The 22,992-nt window shown below is 38.2% G+C and overlaps 1 protein-coding gene across 3 annotated transcripts in view; it reads right to left on the bottom strand.

The window, feature by feature from the left end:
* The window catches only part of Hbs1l (HBS1 like translational GTPase), a 77,670-nt gene that overhangs the window by 41,386 nt on the left and 13,292 nt on the right, over positions 1–22,992 (bottom strand). The window contains exon 5 of one of the 3 annotated variants that reach the window (XM_045158473.1): positions 18,370–22,989. The exons of the other annotated variants lie outside the window; for them this stretch is intronic. Within the exon in view, the coding sequence (XP_045014408.1) occupies positions 21,536–22,989 (1,454 nt within the window). The 3' untranslated portion in view covers positions 18,370–21,535. Of the gene's footprint in view, positions 1–18,369; positions 22,990–22,992 lie in introns of those variants that run through there. 3 annotated transcript variants of the gene reach the window in all.

The raw sequence follows: 22,992 nt of genomic DNA, 5'->3' as shown, positions 1-22,992 counted from the left end.
CCTCCCAAAACAGTATCACTGTTTTTATAGCAGGTCATTCTGGTTTTGTTCCATGTTCTTGAAAGTTATTTGTGTGACATTCAAGGAAATGAACAACACTCCTGCATGGCTCAAGCCAAGGTGAAGGAACGTGGTTTTACTGTGTGTGACACATACATGTGGTTGGATGCCTTGGCATGTTCTTTCTCTTTCTCAAATAAAAGAAAAAAATTTAAAATTATAAAGGAGCTGAGTATATGAAAAATATACGGGAGTATAAATATACACATCACATGTATATTCTTATAAATACAATACTATGTGTGAAGTATTTCCAGTCAGTGGGGAAAGATGGATTATTCAACATATACAGGGAACACTGACATGTCATCTGAAAAATGGGACATCATAAAGTCTTTACTGATAAAGGGTATGAAGAAAAAAGAAAAACAAAAATAAACTTAGTCTTCAAGAATGAAAGATTGACAAGCTTAGTATCAGTTTAGCTAATTGAAATGATTGAAGACATCACAAGTAAACAGAAAGGATGTGATAAAAATATAAGGGATTAATAAATACAAGAGAGTTCCTGAAAATCAGTTGGAAAAAAAATTCTGAAAAAGACAGTGAGAATAAATAGATCAACAAACAAATCAAAGAAAGTGTGGGAAAGGAAGAGAGGAAAATGATGGCATGGAGGCGGGGAATAAAGTGAATAAAAAAAGAGATGGAACAGAGAGGACAGAAGAGGCAAGAGGGACAGTAGAAGTAGAAATATTTCTATTCTTTAATGAACGTTGCCAAGGGGAAGCGCGGGGAGGGTGCTATGTTGTCACAAGCATAGCCTGGTACACTGCAGTGGAGAAGAACTGGTAAAATTTCACTATACTTCTGAGAATGCGGGCTACAAAAATATGAGCAACACTGGGCAACAATACATGAATAAAATTGTTCACTTAGTGCTTGCTATCTACAATGGCAAAAAAAAAAAAAAAAAATGGAAGGACACCAAAGGAATTTTTAACAGATTCTGAAGCTCCCAATGAATAAACTAGGTACAGATATACATCTGTAAGCTTCCTCACTGCTGAGTCGAGGTGGAACAGATTGTAAATGTGCACCAGGCTTCATGCAATAAGCCTGTCCTAACTCATCAAATTCTGTTAACTATCACTACTGAGATTTTCCGAGATAATGGAGTTGGTAGGGGCTGACCTCTACATTGTGAGGTGTTTAGCAGCATCCCTCAAATGACTCCAGACAGTGCCAAAAGTACCTTACGGGGTAAAACTGCCTCCAGTTCAGAGCCACAGCTCTTAGGAGTAATTAGCAAAAGAATTAAATACCCAGTCCATGCAGCACATCAAAACATCATCTCACCAATATGCAGCTTCTAAACTCAGCTGCTTCCCCACAAACAGCAATCACTAATATTTTCCTAGATAGCCAAGCATGAAACATTGTCACTTATTTGTATTTTTTTCTTTTAACCAAAAGCTGTCTCTCCAACTCCTTATATACACTGCTCACTCTCTGTCACCTTCCTAGTAGGCCCCGTTGTGGTTTGAATGTGCAGTGTCCCCACAGGCTGTGTTTGAACACAGTCCCCATCTTGTAGACTAGGGGTAGGCCTCGAGGTTCATAGGACTGTGTTCTCTTCCTGACTGTGGATACATGACCAGCTGGCTTCCTGCTCCCACTGACATGCTTTCCCTCCCTCAGACTCGTCCTGGAATCAGAAGCTGACATCAACCTTGACCTGTAGTCAAGTATTTAGCCCCAGCAAGGAGAGGAGCTAGTAAAGGTCCTTACTACAACATGCCTGCAGTGTCTGATATGGTGGCCCTGCTTTCCAGCCCTGACTCATCAACCATCTCCTTCCTCATTTCATTCACCTGCTAGAACATACCTAATGGCTCTGGTGGCTCTGGTATCATAAACCTACTACACACAGTCCTTTGTAGTAAGACTGATCTCTTCCTTGTTATTCCCATGCAGAATGAGGCTCTCTACCCTAACACTCTAACCTTGTGTGCCTGGCTATGCATCATACTAGTTCTATGTTCTATGCAAACACCATTACTGTCAGTATTTTACTTTTACTGTTTAAAAGATTGGTGGGTTTTAATGCAAAAGAGCCAATGCTTCTTGATAATGTAGGAATCTAGAGGCTAAGTTAATCACTGTATGATCAAACAGTCTTGGAGACTTTGTAAAAAATTTGACCTCTTAAGGCCACAGAATTGTTTCCTCTGGATAAGTGGAAACAGAACATGGTACAGAAGTTTACATGCATACTTTTATGATACAACAGGATAGTGTACAAATGACCACTCCAAGGCAAAAGGTTCCAAGTCATGGGTCAATTAGAAAAGTCAATAAAATATGACCTCTGCCACCACAGACCTTGATGTCAGGCATTGCTACTACATGGCCATAGATAAATCTAGCAATCCACCTACTGTGGATGTTTGGATACATTTGCATAAGTGATATGTCCACCACCACCAAAGAGCACTTCATCAATGGGTCTCTGGTACCACCAACGTATCAACTTTTTCTCAGTCTACCAGAACAGTACACACACGCTCACTCTCTAACAATCACACAGCTATTCAAGATGGGAAGAAGGGATGTGCCACCTATGTGGCACGGTAGTAGGTTCTGGGATAAGTACACCAAAAAGTAAGGCATGATTCTGATTGTAAAGAAATGCAAGAGCCTGGGCTGGAAAGATGGCATAGCAGAGTGAATGTACTGGCTTTACAAAACCAAAGGACCCAAGTTCAATTCCCTAGTACCCACGTAAAGCAAGATACACAAGGTGGTACAAGTGTCTGGAGTTTGTTTGTAGTGGCTAGAGGCCCTGCCTTCTATTTGGCTCGCGATGTCTCTCTCTCTCTCTCTCTCTCTCAAATAAACAAACAACATATTTAATTTAAAAAAAAAAAGGAAATGCAAGAAGTCTAAAAGGCTATCATGTGAACACACTTCAGCATTACAATGTAAACTGTAATAAAGGAGAGCTGACGAGAGTAAGGTGTCCATCAAAAGATTCCCACTTGATCCTGGAATTAGAAAAATAAAAGGGAAGGGGGATCAGAGAACATGACACAAGCTTACATTTGCCAGGAAATCAGTACAAGTGGCATGAAGGGAGAGGTCGGTGGTTTAGACATAACAGAAGACCAGCAGGTAACCTAGTCTGAAGACATACTTGCGTGGTAGAGCATTTGTACACTGTATGCCAGGCCCTGCTCCGACTCCCACAACAACGTGATTCATTTAGGACCGTATATAACATTAAAGAATTTGATTCTTGGGGCTGGAGAGATGGCTTAGCAGTTAAGCGCTTGCCTGTGAAGCCTAAGGACCCCGGTTCGAGGCTCGGTTCCCCAGGTCCCACGTTAGCCAGATGCACAAGGGGGCGCACGCGTCTGGAGTTCGTTTGCAGTGGCTGGAGGCCCTGGCGCGCCCATTCTCTCTCTCTCCCTCTACCTGTCTTTCTCTCTGTGTCTGTCGCTCTCAAATAAATAAATAAATAAAAATCCATTTAAAGAATTTGATTCTGAAATACAACAGACTAAAAATCCTTAAGCTATGACTTGTAATGTGTACTTGGACTCTAACTAGAATGGAAAATGTGTTCTAGGTACACAAGACTGAACACATACAATTAGAGGACTGTTAAACAAATACATGTAAGAACTTCTGTGGACTGACTTGGGAATAATGAAGACAAGATTCAAAAAGGTATTACTGGATAAAATCAGGCACCTCGATACCTGACTGGATTCAGGATGGGGGAAAAGTCCCAGGAGTTTCTGCCGAGAAAGAAAGGGTAAATGGTGCTACTTACACATGTGAGGTACCTTCAGAAGTCTGTGAGGATCTTCTGAGTCTTCTCACTCAGAGTCCTTATACATTTTCCCTCTCACTCACAGGGAAGTATACTTCCTTCTCCAAATCACACACTGAATACTAACCAAAGACTTTGCTAGACACTATTCAGATAATATTTTGGCTCCTCATTCCAGAGTTTTTCAGGCTAAATGATTACATGGTCCTGAGACAAAAATGAGCAATACTCTATTTTCACGTAACCTTCATTCCAATAGATGGGATCAATGACAAGATGAACAAGATTAAAAGAAAACGAAGAGAATTTTAGGAAAGGCCACAAACACTTGATTCCAGCTGAGTGAAAACTTTGGCACAAAAGAAAACACAATAGAACATGGTGATGAATTAAAATTTAGACAAAATTTAAAATAAAAAACCCAAGAGAATATGACTTGAAATTCAAATGCTGTTAATGAATATTGGGGCCAAGATTCCCTTAGGACATATGCATAAAACTTCACAGGAAAGAGATTCAAGAGGTTTTCAGGTCCACAGATGGGATGAGGCACATTCAGAATGGATGGCCACAGACCATGAGGTTGAGAGAATGAAGAAATGTGCATGCTGTTGGAACACTTGAAGGCACTCAAAGTTCACACAGCTAATGGAAGATGTCAATGGACAAGGAGGTGGAGAATAAGTATTGTTTTTTTCTGTACATGGAAGGACTGAGTCCTTGAATGGAATCAAGACACATACATAAGCAATCCGGGGTCCTTGTTTTCAGACGCCATTTGCTGGAACCCATCGTTTACAGAGGACGATTACACAGCTAAGATCACATGGATGATTAATGGAACTTTGGTTTCATGTGGTTTACTTTTAACATATTTTATTGAGAACTTTAAAACAGGAACATTTGACTGGATTCCCACGTAGATCAATGAAACTTTTGCTCTTCTTTTCTCCAGCTGGCTTCCAAGGAGTCTTCCCCTCTCCACTTGCTGTGACTTCGGGATGCACCCCCTCAGGACATTTGGAGGTCACAGTCACAAGACGACTTAAGGTCATTTTTAAAGCTAAATTTAATTCACAGAAAAACTGAGACTCAAGAACTAGCAAATGAAGATTCTTCGTCCAGATCCCAATTCTGTGGGTTTAATGAGGCCCAATTGCACTAAGTATTGTACTCAGATAGTTCTAAAACACTCATTCTAAAACCAATTATTTGGATTAGGTTTAATGCTTGCATTTCTAAATCACCTAAGGATATGCTGGATGTACACAGAGACTAACAATCAGACAATTCTCTACTTGATGAAGAAACATGCAGTCTAATGCAATCTTAATTTGTAGTGGGAAAAGTATGAGGCTAGGCTATTAATTACTCTTCTAATAACAAACACCTGGATACTGTCTTACCACATTCAAGCTGATCTTCAGGAGGAAGAACAGGCATATTCAGGTCCTAGGGTACTCAGTGTATGCTCTCAATTTTAGGCCACATACAAAAATGAAAGCCTTAGACCAAAACTATGGTGATTTCAGTCTGAAAGACCTTTGCTGTATATCACGCAATACATACAGTTTTCTGTCTGTACTACAAAAATACTAAAACATAGTATGTGTCTTACCTCTCCAATGACCTACGAGCTCAAAGCTACTTTCTTCAAAACTAACTTCTCAAATCTAATTTAAGATTATTTCAGAAGGGGCTGGAGAGACAGCTTAGCGGTTAAGGCGTTTGCCTGCAAAGCCAAAGGACCCAGGTTCGATTCTCCAGGAACCCCATTAGCCAGATGCACAAGTGGACACACGCATCTGGAGTTCGTTTGCAGTGGGAGGCCCTGGCATGCCCATTCTCTCCCTCTCTCTTGTACCTGCCTATTTCTGTATCTTTCTTTCTAATAAATAAATAGAATTTTTTTTAAAAAGGTATTTCAGAAGGTGTTTTTTATGTTTGTGTGGTTTAAAACAGCCCAGTGCACAGTAATACTAGGCATTGGAATATTTAATAAAATATATGGTATTATATAAGGAAAAGGCAGCCTATCTTCTCATTTAGTGATTCTTACCTTGGGAGAAACAGACCAAAAAAAACCATGGACATTCTCCTTCCCCATTTAAAAATCACTATCTCTGAGAGACACCAAGTGAGGCTGACAAGGTCAGAGGTCATGGGCAGAAGTATTTATCTGGCATAAAACATTTATTATAGATGAAGAAGTGCGGCTCAGCTAATTTGCAGTTTTCCAGGCCAGCTTAAAATTCTTTGCAAACTGTAACCACCTACCTAATGTTGAGTGGTGTTTGTAACGGAAGGAGATCTTAAGAGCTACCTACCTGAAGTCAGGAAACTAGTAACGTGACCTTTTAAGGCTTTTGCCTCATGGTCGTTTTAAAAAATAACACTTCAGCCGATCAGTGCGACTCTCTCTCCCACACACAGACCACGAATCTCTAAATGGCATCAACTGCACAGTGTGTGCACAAGTCCATACTATCAACATAGAGTACTACATAAAAATGGTTACCTAGGAAAAATGTTCTCAAACCAAATCAAAACAAGGTGCTGCTTCTTTATATAAAATCTGAAAGTAAATGCAAAAAATATTAAACGGTATAGCACTTGCCTAGAATGCATGAAACCCTGCATGAAGGGAGTTATGCACTCTAAGACTATAATAGAAAGGACAAAAATAGAAAAAAAGCTGGGCGTGGTAGCACACACCTTTAATCCCAGCACCTGGGAGGCAGAGGTAGGAGGACTGCCAAGAGTTCGAGGCCACCCTGAGACTACCAAGGGAATTCCAGATCAGCCTGGGCTAGAACAAGACTCTACACCTTGAAAAAGCAAAATTTAAAAAAAAAAAAAAAAAAGGAAACCTAAAAGAAAATATACAAAGCACTATTTTCTTTGGATAAGGATGTCATGAACGATTCACTTACCCTTCTCACACAGCTTTTTAATTTAGTTTTCTTTTTTGAAACAGGGTCTTACTCGTGCAACCCAGGCATGCTGTGAACTCGAGGTCCTCCTGCTTCTGCTTCCAGAGTGCCAGGATCTACAGGCATGTGCCGCTACACCCAGTTGCCCTCCATTTTCTACATTAAAAATGCATTACTTTTATACTGCAGAAGGGTAATTTGAGACATTTCAAGAGGTTTTTTATGTTTGTGCAGTTTAAAAACATTGATAATAAATCCACAATAAATTCCTACAATGTAAGGCAAATTCTCAACTTGAAGTCATTCAGATCAAAACAACTTAAATTTAAAAAACACTGAAGAGCCGGGCATGGTGGCACACACGCCTTTAATTCCAGCACTTGGGAGGCAGAGGTAGGAGGATCGCCATGAGTTCGAGGCCACCCTGAGACTACATAGTGAATTCCAGGTCAGCCTGGGCTAGAGTGAAACACTACCTCAAAAAAAAAAAAAAAAAAAAAACTGAAGGGGGCTGGAGAGATGGCTTAATGGTTAAGGCATTTGCCTGTGAAGACTAAGGACCCAGGTTCTATTCTTCAGGTCCCATATAAGCCAGATGCCCAAGGTGGTGCATGCATCTGGAGTTGGTTTGCAGTGGCTGGAGGCCCTGGCGCACCCATTCTCTCTCCCTCTCTTAACCTCTCTGTCCCTCCTTCTCTCTGTCTCTAATAAATAAAATTTTTAAAGTTTTTTTGAAAAAACACTGAAGAAAAAAATGCTTTTCCAGATAAGTACCCATTTTGCTATCATTTTTCTATTAATAGATTTTGATATACCAACACATACATTCACATCCACAAAGATTTAAGATTAATAAAATTTCAAAGAAACTGATTTTTCAAAATTTCAAGAGAAAAACTACTTCCAATAAATAATGTCACTGAATCTAACTAAACATTAAATTTCTAGGTATCAGATGAACCCTGACAAAGCACCCCAACTAAGCTAGAGACTAAACCACTTCCTTCAATGGTACATTTGACAATGTGATTTATCTGTCTGAATCATTCACTTTAATATACCCTTGTAGCATAAATGCAGTATCCATCACTTACTATGCTAAAGGAGAAAACACTAACATCCACTTCAATTTTATGGAAACATCATCAAACTAACCAATTTTAAAAAATATAAACCTTAAAATAATTTTCAACCTGTATTAGATTATTGCATTATATATCTTGAGACAGAAACAAAACCTAGTATACATAATAAATTTGTTATGATATTATGACCATTATAGCAAAAGGAATTTTTCTACTTGGGCTGAAGAGATGACTCAGTGGTCAATAGTACCTGCTTACAAAGCCTAATTAATGGTCCAGGTTCAATCACCCAGTCCCCAAGAAAAGACAGATGCACAAAACAGCACATGCCTCTGCAGTTTGTTTGCAGTGGCAAAGGACACTGGCACTCTCTCAGCTTACAAATAAATAATAAAAAAATGAGGCCCTGGCATGACATAGTCTCATTCTATTAAATAAAAATACTTAAAAAAAATTCTTTTAAGAAATTCGAGGCCTGGAAAGATGATTTAGTGGTTAAAAATGCTTGCTTGTAAAGCCTGCCCACTCTGGTTCAATTTCCTAGTACCCTAATAAAGCCTGATGCACAAAGTGGTTTATGTGTCTAGTTTGTTTTCAGTGGCAGGAGGCCCTGGTGCACCCATACTTGCTTGCTCTCGTTCTTTCTCTCTCTCTCAAATAAACAAATAAAAATATGTATTTTAAAGGTACTCCTACTTAAAAGACTAATGAAATAAAGGTATTAATGTGGTACTAACAACATTCCATTAAAAATATAATTTATTGTAAATATATTTTCATGATGGAAAATTTTGTTAGACCAGAGAAATAACAGCCAAAAAAGTCTTTAAACTTTATAGAATGAAATAATATAAACCCTCCAGTGTTCTTCACTGTTCTTTCCTAGGCTTTTGACTTCACTGACTCTAAACTGAGAGATCACCTATGTATCCTCAGATATCTACTATGAACCTCTCCCTAAAAAGTCATGTTAATCCAGTCTACTTTAACCTTAGGAATATTAACTATGAACAAGGTAAAGACAGCATATTTGATAAATGCCATGAGTTTCTCTTGTATGTCAAAAATGCTAAAATGGTTGGGCTGGAGAGATGGCTTAGCAGTTAAGCGCTTGCCTGTGAAGCCTAAGGACCCCGGTTCGAGGCTTGGTTCCCCAGGTCCCACGTTAGCCAGATGCACAAGGGGGCGCATGCGTCTGGAGTTCGTTTGCAGTGGCTGGAAGCCCTGGCGCACCCATCCTCTCTCTCTCTCCCTCTGTCTTTCTCCCTGTGTCTGTCACTCTCAAATAAATAAATAAATAATGAACAAAAAAAGTTTTTAAAAAATGCTATAATGGCTTCAAAGTTAGGAAATTTAACCCCACAACTCCATATAAGGGAACTGTGACTTAGTAAGTAATTTGCTAAATGTCACAGCAGATATTTTGTTCAGCAAGAATCTAAATCCAAGTAATCTAACCTAATTGTGCACTATGAAAATGAGCAATGAGAATCAATAATTTTGGGTTACAAAATAAATTCAGAAAAAATATTAACATTTGAATAAAGTATGGAGAAATAAAAATCTTACAGTGCACATGGCTGAAATCTGTGGAGCCAAGACTCATTCCTAGATGGCTTGAGAAGATTTGGTAATGGCGCCAATATCCAGAATAAACTCTCTAAGGATTTTAAAGCAATTAGTAAGGAAAGAGAAAATAAAATTGTTTTCAGGAACTATTATGTAGTAGGTCCTGTTGGGTTAAAGGATAAATTAATCTAATATTAGATAATATTATTTATACTCTAAGTATGATTATATGTTACCCAGATAATAATTGTCACCATTTAAAGAAGAGACCACCCCTCAGAGAAACGCAGCAGCACATGGGTTCCTACAGAGCCGGCATTCTTACTGACACCGTTCCAGAGCTAGCCCCCCCCCTTTACTTCACAACACCAGCCACCAGCATACAAGGTGATGCATTAAGAGCATAATGAAAATCTGAACAAAACTAAAGTTCTACTTTTTTTGCACAAAAAATTAAAACAGCAATTCCCTCAAGAAAATTTAGAATATGTTAACCTAACAGATGAGGATTTTTTTTTAATTCATGCAGGAAACTTGAGTATTACAAGACAAGCATAATGAAAACAGAGCTTTAAATTATCTTACTTGGGAAAAAAAAAAAGATCCTAAGTAAAGAAAACTAAAAGATAAACTTAGAAAAATTATTACAAGGCACATGACCAACACATAGATATAAGGATATATAAATAATCTGTAAGCTTTATAGCTTTATAAAGCAAAGTAATTAGGATTAAAAAATACTATGTACCATTCACACAATTCATATATTTTACTAAACATTCATGAAGAAAACTGCTCTAAGAAGCAAAATTCTTTTCACATTAAGGAATTAGTGTTTCAGTTCTTCCAGTGTAGGTGTGTACACAGCAAGAATCTTAACATCTCAGAACACTACGAACTTATTATGTTTCTTCACTGAAATCAACCACTTCCTTTCAAAATGCCTACATAATTTTAAGTAGAAAGCCAATTAATTTTTGAAGTTATCTGTACAAAAGTATATGAAACTCCTCTTATTGACTGAATTAAAATACTCAGTAATAGATAATAACTTTTCAAAGAAAATATATTTCAAAGGAACAGCCAGTCTGTCCATCTCTCTCTGAAATAAATTGTTAAAATATTTTTAAAAAATGGGCTGGAAAGCCGAGCATGGTGGCGCAATGCCTTTAATCCCAGTACTCGGGAAGCAGAGGTAGGAGGATTGGTGAGAGTTTGAGGCCACCCTGAGACTACATAGTGAATTCCAGGTCAGCCTGAGCTGGAGTGAGACCTTACCTCAGAAAAAAAAAAAAAAAAAAAAAAGGCTGGGAAGATGGCTCAGCAGTTAAAGGCATGTACTTGCAAAGCCTGCTGGCCTGGATTTGATTCCTCAATACCCACATAATGCCAGATGCATGATGTGATGCATAGAGCTGAAGTTCATTTGTAGTGGCAAGAGGCCCTAGCATACCCATGTCTGCTCTCTCTCACACATAAATTTATAAAAAATTAATGATGGACACAGTCTGGAAAGATGGCTTAGTGGTTAAGGCGCTTGCCTGCAAAGCCAAATGACCCATGTTCGATACTCTAGGACCCATGTAAGTCAGATGCATAAGGTGACGCAACATGCATCAAGTTCGATTGCAGCAGATGGAGGCCCTGGCACACCCATTCTCTCTCTGTCCTTCTCTCTCAAATAAATAAATAAAAATAAAAATGAGTTTTATAAAATGGATATATTTGACCTGAGAAGGGAACAAACTGCACCTCCTCATAAAATTCTGACCATCTTTCCCATTCATTCTGGTGATGTCTGAAGACAAGCGCAGATCAGTGAACACGGCAGGATAAAAGGATCTCAGTGCAAATGCTTATGGTTGTCTTCTCTTAATGATCTGAGGAGAATCTGCTGTAAAGACCTCAAAGATCTGGTAGTCATGACCTCAGTATAATTACAAATAACACGGTAAACATATTCAAAGCACAGGCTATATATAAGGTTTGTTTAAGCAGTAAGGTGATAGCTCAGTCAATAAACTGTGTGCCTTGCAAGATAAGGATATTACATTAGTTCAAGCCCCAGAACCCATATAAAAAAGGCCAGCAAAGGTGGTGCACGCTTCTAATCCCAGCACTGGGTACAGAGTGGTGGACTCCTGGGGCTCACTGGCAGCAGGTCTAGTCTAGCTTACTCTAGGAGTTCCAGGCCAGTGAGAGACCTTGTCTCAAAAACAGTGAGCAGTACCTAAGGAATGTTAGTGGAGGGTTGTCCTCTGGCCCCCACACCCACATGCACAACACCTGCACACACAGAAATACACACTTGTGCACACCACATAAGTAAAAAAACCACTAACCAAGAAACAGAGATGTTTAATAGATCGTTACTACAAAAATAATACTGCTGGGCTGGAGAGATGGCTTAGCAGTTAAGGCACTTGCCTGCAAAGCCTATGGACTCAGGCTTGATTCTCCAGTACCCACATAAGCCACATACACATACATGGCGGGGCACATGTCTGGAGTATGTCAGCACTGCCTAGAAGCCTGGCATGCTCATTCTCACTCTCTCAAATAAATAAATAGGGAATAAAATATTTTGAAAAATACTACTACTACTACAAAAGAATAATCCTGTCCTTATCATAAATTTAGGCCTTCATTTTAAACTGAATGCTTTTGAGGAGAAAACTAGATGAAATTCAAAAGGAAAGGGAAATGATGTATAAGAGACCAACCAATATGGGCAAGCAAGTATTTATGTAAAGAAAATTTAACAAAAACTAGTAGCTTTGTTTTAAAATAATAACCGAAATACCCTGAAGTCTGTCTCTCCAAAGTCTGCAACACTTTTAAACAACAAACTGTCTTAATTATCTATCTGATTTCAAAGGAACAACCAGTCTGTCTGTCTCTCTCTGAAATAAATGTTAAAAATATTTTTTAAGAATGGGCTGGGGACCAAAAAAAAAAAAAAAAAGAATGGGCTGGGAAGATGGCTCAGCAGTTAAAGGTGCTTACTTGCAAAGCCTACTGGCCTGCATCTGATTCCTCAATACCCATATAATGCCAGATGCTTACTATAAAAAATGTAAAATTTAAACTATATCTGACTCTTCTTCTTCCAGATTTATAGACACCCCCCACTTTCCCTCAATACATTTTTCTGTTTTTTTAATTTTTTGTTCATTTTTTATTTATTTGTTTGAGAGCGACAGACACAGAGAGAAAGACAGATAGAGGGAGAGAGAGAGAATGGGCGCGCCAGGGCTTCCAGCCTCTGCAAACGAACTCCATGTGCATCTGGCTAACGTGGGACCTGGGGAACCGAGCCTTGAACCGGGGTCCTTAGGCTTCACAGGCAAGCGCTTAACCACTAAACCATCTCTCCAGCCCCTTTATTTTTTATTTTTTATTTTTTCTTTTTATCAATACATTTTTCTTAATGTCACGTTCTTTTACAAAAGATTCAAAATAAGCCCAGTTAGAAAAACATGCATAAAAGGGTAAGCCTAAGTTTACACAATGCAAATTATATCCATTCTGGTAAAGTATTCATCTTCTAGTTAGTTTGTTTACAAAAATTTTTTTAAATTTATTTTATTAGTTTTCTTTTCAGCAAATACAGGCAGTTTGGTACCATTGTTTAGGCTCATCCATGATCTACCCCCTACCAATGGACCCTCCTTGTTGATGTAAATGGGTCGTGCATTGTGGAGTTAGCCCACAGTTTACAAAATTTTAATCTATAAAAAGGAAGGCTATTCTGCCAAAAACTTCCTTTGAATCGATAATACTGTTTGTATGCAACTTCTAGGTTTCCCAAGGGGGGAAAAAAAGTAGGGTTAGTTTTATACTTCAGGGGATGTTTTCTTCTCACTTTCATAGGTTTCAGGTGACAAGACTATCAACAAGGACAAACAAGGAGGTCATAAAAACCTTTTCGGGTTCATGCCTTGCCTCTAAGGAAGAAAAAGAAATGTTGAAAAGAATGCAACTAGTTCAAGAGTGAAAGACAGCCCAGGCTCATCCTCCCCACATTATCCTTCAAACGTACTGTGACACTGTCAAAAAAAAAAAAAAAAATCTCTCTCAAATATGAGAAATATTCCAACAAGATGGACATAAAGGTATAGGAAGTTACTCTAGGCCTCTAAACAATAAAAATAAGTTAAAAGATAAGAAATGCACAATATATGAATGAGGAAAACAAGCAGTTTTACATTCTATTACATGAAATATAGCAAAGTTACTATCTCTGAGAGGAACTTAAACAAAGATACAAAGGATGAAAAAACTGATAAAAATAAGAGTAAGAGCTGGAAAGAAAGCCAGCACTAAACACGGAAATAGGAGTAAAAAACTGCTGCTGAAATAAGTCACTCTAGACACAAAAAACCGAATCAAGCTAGCTAATTATGCTAGGTATGAAATGCCCCCATAGGTTTGCGTGTTGGAACACTTGGTTCCCAGCAGGAAGCACTGTTTTGAGAAGCTATATGCAGGAGGTGGGGCTTAGGAAGTGGGTCACTGCGGAGCAAGTCTTGGGGGTATTTGTCCAGCCCTACTTTTGGCCTAATCCATCTCTCTCTCTGCTTCCTGGCCTACCGGATATAAGGAGCCCCAGCTACACACTGCTTCCACCTTGAAGTGGGCCATACTTTCCCCACAGTAATGGGCTATACCCTCAAAAAACCCTCCCTTATGTTGCTTTTTGCCAGGTTATTTGGCCATAGCCATTAGAAAGCAACACACTAGTCACACACGGCATTAGTAGACTGACATGAAAGGAAGACTCTAAGAAGAGAACCCAATCTATTTATTATTATTCGTCATGAAAATCTAAAGCACTTTCAAATTCTTAATAACTCAAGAAATATTTTGACATGTATATTTTAGAAGGAAAAGAACAGAATTCAATCAAAATCACACAAATAGAGGCCTAATAATGTATGACAAGCCAATGAATTTGAAAATAACTATGGGAGCTGGGTGTGGAGGCAGACACTTATAAATCTAGTATTCAGAATACTGAGGAAGGATTGTGGGTTGGAACGAGACTGGGCTACATAAGGATTCTTGACCAACAACTGTAACCTAACTTTACCAACAGATGGTATCACCTTACATAAAATGGTAGCAAACAGACTCCAACACTCTAAGGAGAAACCTACCATCACAAAGAGAGACGAGAACATCCGTAAGGGAAACAGGAGGTAATGCTTAAGATTATCGAGAGTCTTTGATAGCTACAGTGTTTTTGTTTCTCAAAAAAATGTTTTGTGGGCTGTAGAGATGACTTAGCAGTTAAGCACTTGCCTGTGAAGCCTAAGGACCCCAGTGCGAGGCTCAATTCCCCAGGACCCAAGTTAGCCAGATGCACAAGAGGTATACACATCAGGAGTTAGTTTACAGTGGCTGGAGGCCCTGGCAGGCCCATTTTCTCTCTGTGTGTGCCTCTTTCTCTCTCTGCCACACTCAAATAAATAAATAAAAATTAATGTTTTGTAGTATTAATATCCACTCATTAAAGCTTAAATGGGAAAAGTAAAAAAGCTATTTGAAATAACTAAGGAAAATCATGAAAAAGGAACAAAGTATGGAAAACAAAATAAAAAGCTATAACTTAAATTTTATTAGTAGAGTCCCAACACAGACAAAGAAGTTAGTGTAAGTCACAGCTGGTATTTCAAAAGAAAGAATTTAAAATTCAATATAAGATCTAATGATAAACCTACCTTTCTATAAAGATGAAAAATAAAGAATATGCCAAAGGTATCAGAACAATGAATGATTTTACTTTTAAATTAATTTATCATTATTAGTTCTAAGCATTATAAGCAGAACTTCCAGACAATGCCTCCTAGCAGGTAAATCTGAACATGTAAAACCTGAAAATGTATAAGCATAAGCATGATGGTGCTGTTCTGTTGTCTCAGAGCTTTGAAGCCTTCATTACAAGTAACCTGGGCTACAGAATGAATTCTAAGCTATCTTGTGCTAAAGTGAACACTGTCCAAAAAATAAGCAGAAATCCTAAAAAACAACAGATAGAAATCAGAAATAACAATTATTCCAAAGACTAATTTTGTTAATATATGAATATGTACATACAGATACATGTAACAAACACATCTATACATATATCCCTAAAACTTATGAAAATGAAACTAGAAAAAATGGGTAAAGTTCAAGAGTTGACAATGCTGAGAAAAATATAAATGGCTTTAAATATATAAAAAGACAAGCAGTCTCATTCATTAATGAAAGAAAAAAGAAACCAAAAATAGGTTCTGATAATAGCTTGGGTTACTTACAAATTACTTACAAATAAGTAATATCACTAACTGTAAAAACTGGACCATAAGCCATGTATGGTGGCACACACCTTTAATCCCAGCATTTGCAAAGCAGAGGATCACCATGACTTCAAGGCCACCCTAAGCCTCCACAGTCAATTCCAAGTCAGCCTGAGCTAAAGTGAGACCGTACCTCAAAAAAATAAAAAGAAAAAAAAATTGGGGCATAAACATTTAATAATCTAGTGAAAAGAAAACTAGTAGAACCTTTATTAATTAGGCAATATTTATCAAATTTTAAAGTATACTTTTTTGGCTTAAAACTTTAGTGTTAAGAAATGCAGGATGCTCACATTGGTATCATTAGTAATAGGAAGTGGAGACACTTAAAATGCTCAACAAGGGCTGGCAGTTTATGACATAATCATATTATAGAACTCTAGGCAGCTTCTTATTTATTTATTTGTTTTGTTTTTGAGGTAGGCTCTCATCTAGTCCAGGCTGACCTGGAATTCACTGTTTGGTCTCAGAATGGCCTCAAACTCCCAATAGCTGGGATTAAAGGCATGTGCTGCCACACCCGGCTCTGTGCAGCTTTTTAAGTGATTGAGATCAATCTGTTTATCAGAAAATACTTTATTAGAAGTTCAGATTGGAGAGAACCATTAACAGTACCCATATGCACAAGTGTATTTGTATTCATGTATGTACAATACACATGCACACTTTGGGGAGAACAATATGCAACATGTATATGATACCTGTATGAAATGTGTGTGTGCGCGCACACACGATGTCAGAGGACAGAGTGCTGTGAGGAAGAGAGAGTTACAGCAGAGAGTGTCTGCATAAATGCAAGGGTGAAGGGAGTGATATTTCACAAGGTAAGATGACAAATACAGTGTACAAGTAGGTGCATACACAGTCCCCTCCCCCAGCTTGGGAATGAAGTGACATCTGAACTCCAAATGGAGAGAAGCGGAAGGGGGAAAAGGGAAAAGAGAACGAGGAAGCCCAGCGAGATAAGCGAAGAGGTGTGAGTTCATAAAAGGGGTTTGGAAATAAAATAACTTACTCTAAGAGAAACTACTATAGCCATAGTGTGAAATGTATTTTGGAAGGAAATAAACTGAAAAGAAATGTCAATATGCTTCAGTAGTAATTCTCTCAAAAACAAACATGTTCAAAGAATAGAAAATGGAAAGTGGTAGGCAAAACAATATACAGTCTTCAATATTTATGGATTCCAAACCCCTCAATTCACATGGCCACTAACACATATTTGTAACCCCCAAATCACTATGTGCAGCACTGTGGCCATCAACTGCACACATGTGCACAGCATGAACAACCTGAGTCACCATCATGCAAGTTCCCAGACAAAGTTAACTAGAGATGAGGTCAACTACAGAGACAATGTTTTCCTGTTCCGCTCTGAAATACAGGTGTACTTGTCATGGTTCACTTGGTGCACGGATATCTATCCAACCTTTTGCCACTGCAATATGATGTCATCTACAAACATGAAAGGCCACATTCATAGCTGTCCAGGGATGCATGCAGCCCATGGACCTCACACAGCCATGTGTGTGACCCATGGACACACCTGATTAAGAATCACAGTTTCCTTTTTCTTTGCTTTTTGTTGACAACTGCTGTTTAAAATGGCTTGCAAGAATTGTACTGACATACTTGGCCAGTATCTTGAAGCACAAGAAGGCTGTGATGTACATTCCAAATAAAAATAGCACATGACTTAATGCCTCATCTAGCTCACATTTCTGTGAGTTCAATATGAATAAGATATAGTAATATATACTGAGTAATATCTTCAGCAGAGCCACATTCAACACAAGGTTCTACAGTGACTGGGTAATGGAGATGTGACCAGGGGCTCAAAAGAAACCTACCTAACTGTCTATTTTTAGTAAGAACAATGTTTCAGTATTTACTGTTCGGCATATACAGTAACTCTGTAAAATGTATTTACTGCACATGACACACACTGACACCATTTAGAGATACATGTATATGAATAAACACTTATTTACAAGTTAGAAATAAAATAAAAGAGTGGTAATCAATTAGAACAGGCAAGGGAGAAAGGAACTAAGGATGACACTAAGTTTCTGATCTGGGCACCTGGAGATGGTGACACTAATAATAAAGACAGGAAAGAGGAGTTGGCAGTTTGGATGAAGATACAAAGAAAGCAGCTTTGAAAAGTATGTTATATATGCTCCAACACTGAACACCCTCCCCTGTGAGGGAAAAGAATCCTCACTTTCTTCATCTTGGTATGTCTTCTGCACCTAAAATGTTCTTGAAGTGGATTAATATAATCCTAGCAAGAGAACATCAGAAATGGGCAATGCTCATTCTTTCAGCTACCAGTCACCTTGGCAATCACATTCCCAATATTTATCATAACCTATGTGAGAATGAGCAGTGTTTCCATGTAATTCACTGTGTGTGTGGGGGGGGGGGGATTTTACAGTATAGAAAATAAGAATTCTAAATGACAAGTATCTTAGAAGAAAGTCTTCACAACTAGACTTGTTTTTCAGTTTGTTTATAGAAACAAAGCAATACCTTCTGCATACATTTCCCAAATAACATTCTGAAATTCCAAGTTTACATGGAAATCTCTAATGGGTAAGTATAGTTTTCACTCTTGATTTAAGAAAATCTCCAAATCATAATTTCTTTCAAAGTAGTTTTATAGAAGTGTGTACACAGACTCAAAATATGACAAGTCTTTCACAGTCTAAAAACTAAAAATATACAATTACAACGAGTCTTATGTAATTATATATACAAAGAGTTAAAAAAACAAAACAAGACAAAAAATGGTGTAGAAACAAGCATTTACCCCTCCCTTTCTAACAATTATCATCTTTGCTCATAAACATTCCATTATTGAAAAATGGCATTGAACAATCTCAAAACTACTAGAATACTAATTTCATAACCAAATACATATTTTCATGATCATAAAACACAAAACTTGCTGACATAGTTCTTTTTCAATATATAATTTAATTTAAATGTAGTCAAGGTCACTATAAACCATAAATAGTCATTTAAGAATTCATTAGTTCCTCTTCACTGTTTTCCCTTAAAGCTGCCTTATACATGCAGAGCACCTGACTAGTTGTATCTCTTCTATGAAAATCAGCTACATGATACCTCACTGAATTCTAAAACAATGAGGATAGTTATCACTATTTTTATGCGAAGAAAAGGGCCAAAATTCAAGAAAGAAGGATTCAAAGGTAAGTGGAGGGAAACAGGCCAGAAGGCCCCTAAGTAGTAAAGAAAGAAAAAGTAAAACAAAAGGAAGGTCAAGTGTGCTATGCAGAACAACGAAGCACTGAATCTTGTCAGTTACCTGTAAGAACCATGACTTCAGAAGGCAAAGGGCAAAGAAGAGGAGTGCACACGATCACTTTGACTGTCTTTTATATTCTTCAGGCTACAATTATAAAGTTCCATCCCCTAAAATAAGTTACTGCATTTGATCTAATACAGGAAAAAATGCTTTGCATCTCAAAATTGGTACATGAACTAAAAATGAGAGTAAACCCTACACACTAATCAACCCTGAGCTCCCAAATAACATGCACTTAGTGCAAGCAATCATCATCAAAGGGCTCATCCGAGAATAAGCAGGCACTCACTCCTCTCTTCATCAGGGCCAGTGCCCAGGATGGCAGGAGGGAGATGTCTAGGTTTACCCTCTGAATTGCAGACATTATGACATTCCCGTAGTCAAAAGGGCACTGCTTGTCAGGTACTTGCCAGCAGCCAGCAGCCAAGACAAGAAAAATAGAAAGACTGGGACTTTACCTAAAAAAAAGTGTGTGGTATACACATGTGTGCTTGCATGTGCATGAGTACTGAACTTTTCTCCACAAAATGTATTCCCTAAGTGATAGTTTCAATGCTAGTCGGTCAACAACAGGCACACAGTTCACAAAGTCAGCTATATGGCTTATCAATCCCATACTTCCACTTGAAAATGAGTTTGTCTGGAATGGAATTAAAACAGTATCACCATTTATCTTCAATGTGGGTTAAGAAAGAATGTGTGGCTACGTGTGCAAAGCAAATCACTCATAGAGGGAGGGCTTAATCTATCAGGAATGCTTACCAGATATGAATTCTTAAAATCCATGTGAATTCTAAGCTGGACATGGCCTACACACAAATCTAGTTGGCAAGTCACACGATGACGCTTGCAAACTAATGGAAGGCTCAAGACTAGAGACCAGATCAGCCTAAGGTACTTCTAACTTTAATACTAATCATCAACCTTGTGAATCTTATCATCTCCTAAGCATCACTGAAAAAAAAAGCATTTTCTACCATACATAAGGTATGGACTCCATCCCCAGGGCAAACAAAAACTTGGAGGAACCACACTAATTCAAGAAGCATTTGGTCAACAACGTTATTAACTTTTCCCACCAAAATACTGGACATGACATCACACTGCCCTAAAATATTGGAATATTATCCCACACCAAGCTAAAAATGTTGGATTGTCATTCTCAAAATAAACAAGAATACCAAAAACAAAAAAAAATTATCAAGGGTACAGTGAAGCAGCTGCCAGTGAAAAATATTTTTCCTAGGAAAAGGGCAATTATTTTCATTAAGAAACAAGACTGAAAATACGACTACATTGTTTATACAAGAACCAGTAGTGACTACCTTGTTCATTTTATGTAAAAGACCACGATTCCCAATTAGCAATTTTCCTTGGGATGCCTGACTTTTAGAAATCAAGTTGGTCAGAGAGCTATACTGTGACCCTCAAGTAGAAGCAGGCATCATCATCACCTGGAGGTCACTGGGAACACATATTCCCAAAGGCCGGCCCGCAAAGACTGGCTCAGCAAGTGAGGAGTGAAACCAGCATCCTGATCTCTACTCCCCCCACCATCACCAGCACCACTCCCAGTGGCTCTGGGTGCTGCTGCATGGGATTTCGCAAACCATCCTACTGACCAGGAGAGTTCTCCTGGACCTGCCTTTGCTGACCCCTTGTCACTATTGGGCACACAGCCAGCAGGAGCACAATGGAAGCTCCACACCTCTTTATTTACTGTAAGGAAAAGGGAAGAGAGTTGATAAAGCTGTCTACTGAAATGACATGCAGCCTCAGGTCAAAACACTTCTGTATGTTTATTTTAAATTTGGGCACATGGCTTTGAAAATGTATAAAAATAATTATGTACTAATCCAACTTCAATATTTACACGGTCCCCTAAAAGAATTTCATTTTATTGTCATCAAAAATGCACCTCAACCTATTCACAGTGTTCTGAAAAGTCAGGAATTTTAAGATTTTCTAGAAAAGTGTTAGTATTCACCTAAAAAAAATAATAAAACTAGGAATGATTACCAAACTATTTTAAAATATAACCTTGTCTAAGCTATGCTAAATATCATAAGAATAATCCTTACACAACAATCCCAAGCAATTACATTTTCATTTACAAAAAAAGCACAAAAATATTTTATACCAGAAAACATCTTATTGCATCTATCTGAGGTTCAGCTTCACAACATCAAGTCCCCATGAATGCTTTGTAAACATCTGCTCCTTATGGGCACCCAACTCAAATAAAGCTAGGCACTGCCATAAGAAGATAGAAACCCATTTCAGTGCAAAAATACTTATTAACCTAAGCTGCGATCCACTGACTTAGGACACTTTGAATAAAAATCACAATTTGAATGCCATAACACAGAAATTACACTAAAAAGACTTTATATTAAAATAAAAAGCTCTACATTAGTAACTGAATTTCTTTGTTACTATTCTCTGGCAAATGCTTTCTTTTGATTTGCTTTTACAATGTCATCAGGGGATGCTGATTTGAAGTCAAATGGTGTTATTGTTACAAGAGGACTTATTTCTTTGTCCTTCACATCTTGAACTTGTCTACTATAAAGGAAAGTCTTGTAGAGGTCAAGGGTACGCCGCTTGCAGCTCTTCAGTGGGTAACGAAGACATAATGTTGAAGCAAAAGCCGATGGCCTAGCTTCAAGGGCTTTGGTCCATGACACAGACAAAGGCGGTTTCCTACTAAGAGAGCCTTTCTTATTTTTCTTACTATCCTTAGTGGAGTTAGCATTATTCCCTAACTTTGAACACAGAACTTTAGTTCCTGGAGTTGGAGCAACTGATGAGTTAACTATAGGCTGTGGATCGAAAGCTGGAGTTCTTATCAGGACACTAAGATCAATATTTGAATCTATTCCAGGATTCCTCATTTCAGATAAACTGGACTCAAAAGAATCTTTCTCAATCTTGGAGTGGTCTAGATCAATCATTTCTCCAATTAAATCAGACAGTGACAAATTTTCTAGGTCTCTTGTGGGAGAAGTTTTACAGAATGCCAGAGATGACAGAGACCCTGTTAATTCTGATATTCCATTAGAAGACTGGCAGCGAGTGGATAGTTGTGATAGGGGAACAGACCCCAGGCTGGCAGACGACTGGATGCACATGTCAGCTGAAGCAGTGTGTTGGCCTGGACTGCTTCCTTTATGCTCCTGAAGCAGTTCTGTTAGGGACGGATGCTCACACTGGGAAAGTGGAAACCTGTCACTTCTTAAGATGTTATTCCTGGCACTTTGTTCAACTAAAGAAATGTTTCCAACTTCAGTGTTTATACTAGGATTTAAATTATCAAGAGATGTATTTTCCAATGAGCTAGGTAAGTGCAAAAAACTACTTAAGTTTCCCAAGGTACTTTGCACTGGAATGTTTTGGAAATCAGGTAGTGAACTGTTCTTAATAAATAAAGAATCATTTGATGCTGTGTTCTCTCTCATTAAAGACTTTAAATCTGGTATTCCTTTGAAAGCCAAATCATCTTTGGAAACACCTTCAAATGCAGGAGGACTTAAAAACTCAGCATTTTGAGTCTTTGAGAGTAGACTTCCCAGACTGTCTGGGGGTGGTAACCCGACTGAAGGTTGACTGGAACAAGAATCTCTGGGCAGATCATGAATCAGGTCAGCTAGTGAAAGCTCTTTGGTGGACTTACATGACTCTAGTTTCTTTTCACTTTTAGGTCTGTCAAGTTTCTTTTTCCTATGATGTAAACAGTGACTTGGCACAAGTGTAGAATTATGTGATCCACATTTTGCTACCAAGCTACAAAAGTCAAAGGATTTGCCACTGCAGTACAAATGATCATTGGACTGAGGGTCAGAACTCTGAACACTATCATCTGAAACGTCAAAGGAAGAAAATAAGACTCCTT

Source organism: Jaculus jaculus, chromosome 9 (assembly GCF_020740685.1).
Source record: "Jaculus jaculus isolate mJacJac1 chromosome 9, mJacJac1.mat.Y.cur, whole genome shotgun sequence".
Lineage (NCBI taxonomy): Eukaryota > Metazoa > Chordata > Mammalia > Rodentia > Dipodidae > Jaculus > Jaculus jaculus.
This window is presented reverse-complemented; position numbering and strand designations above follow the sequence as displayed.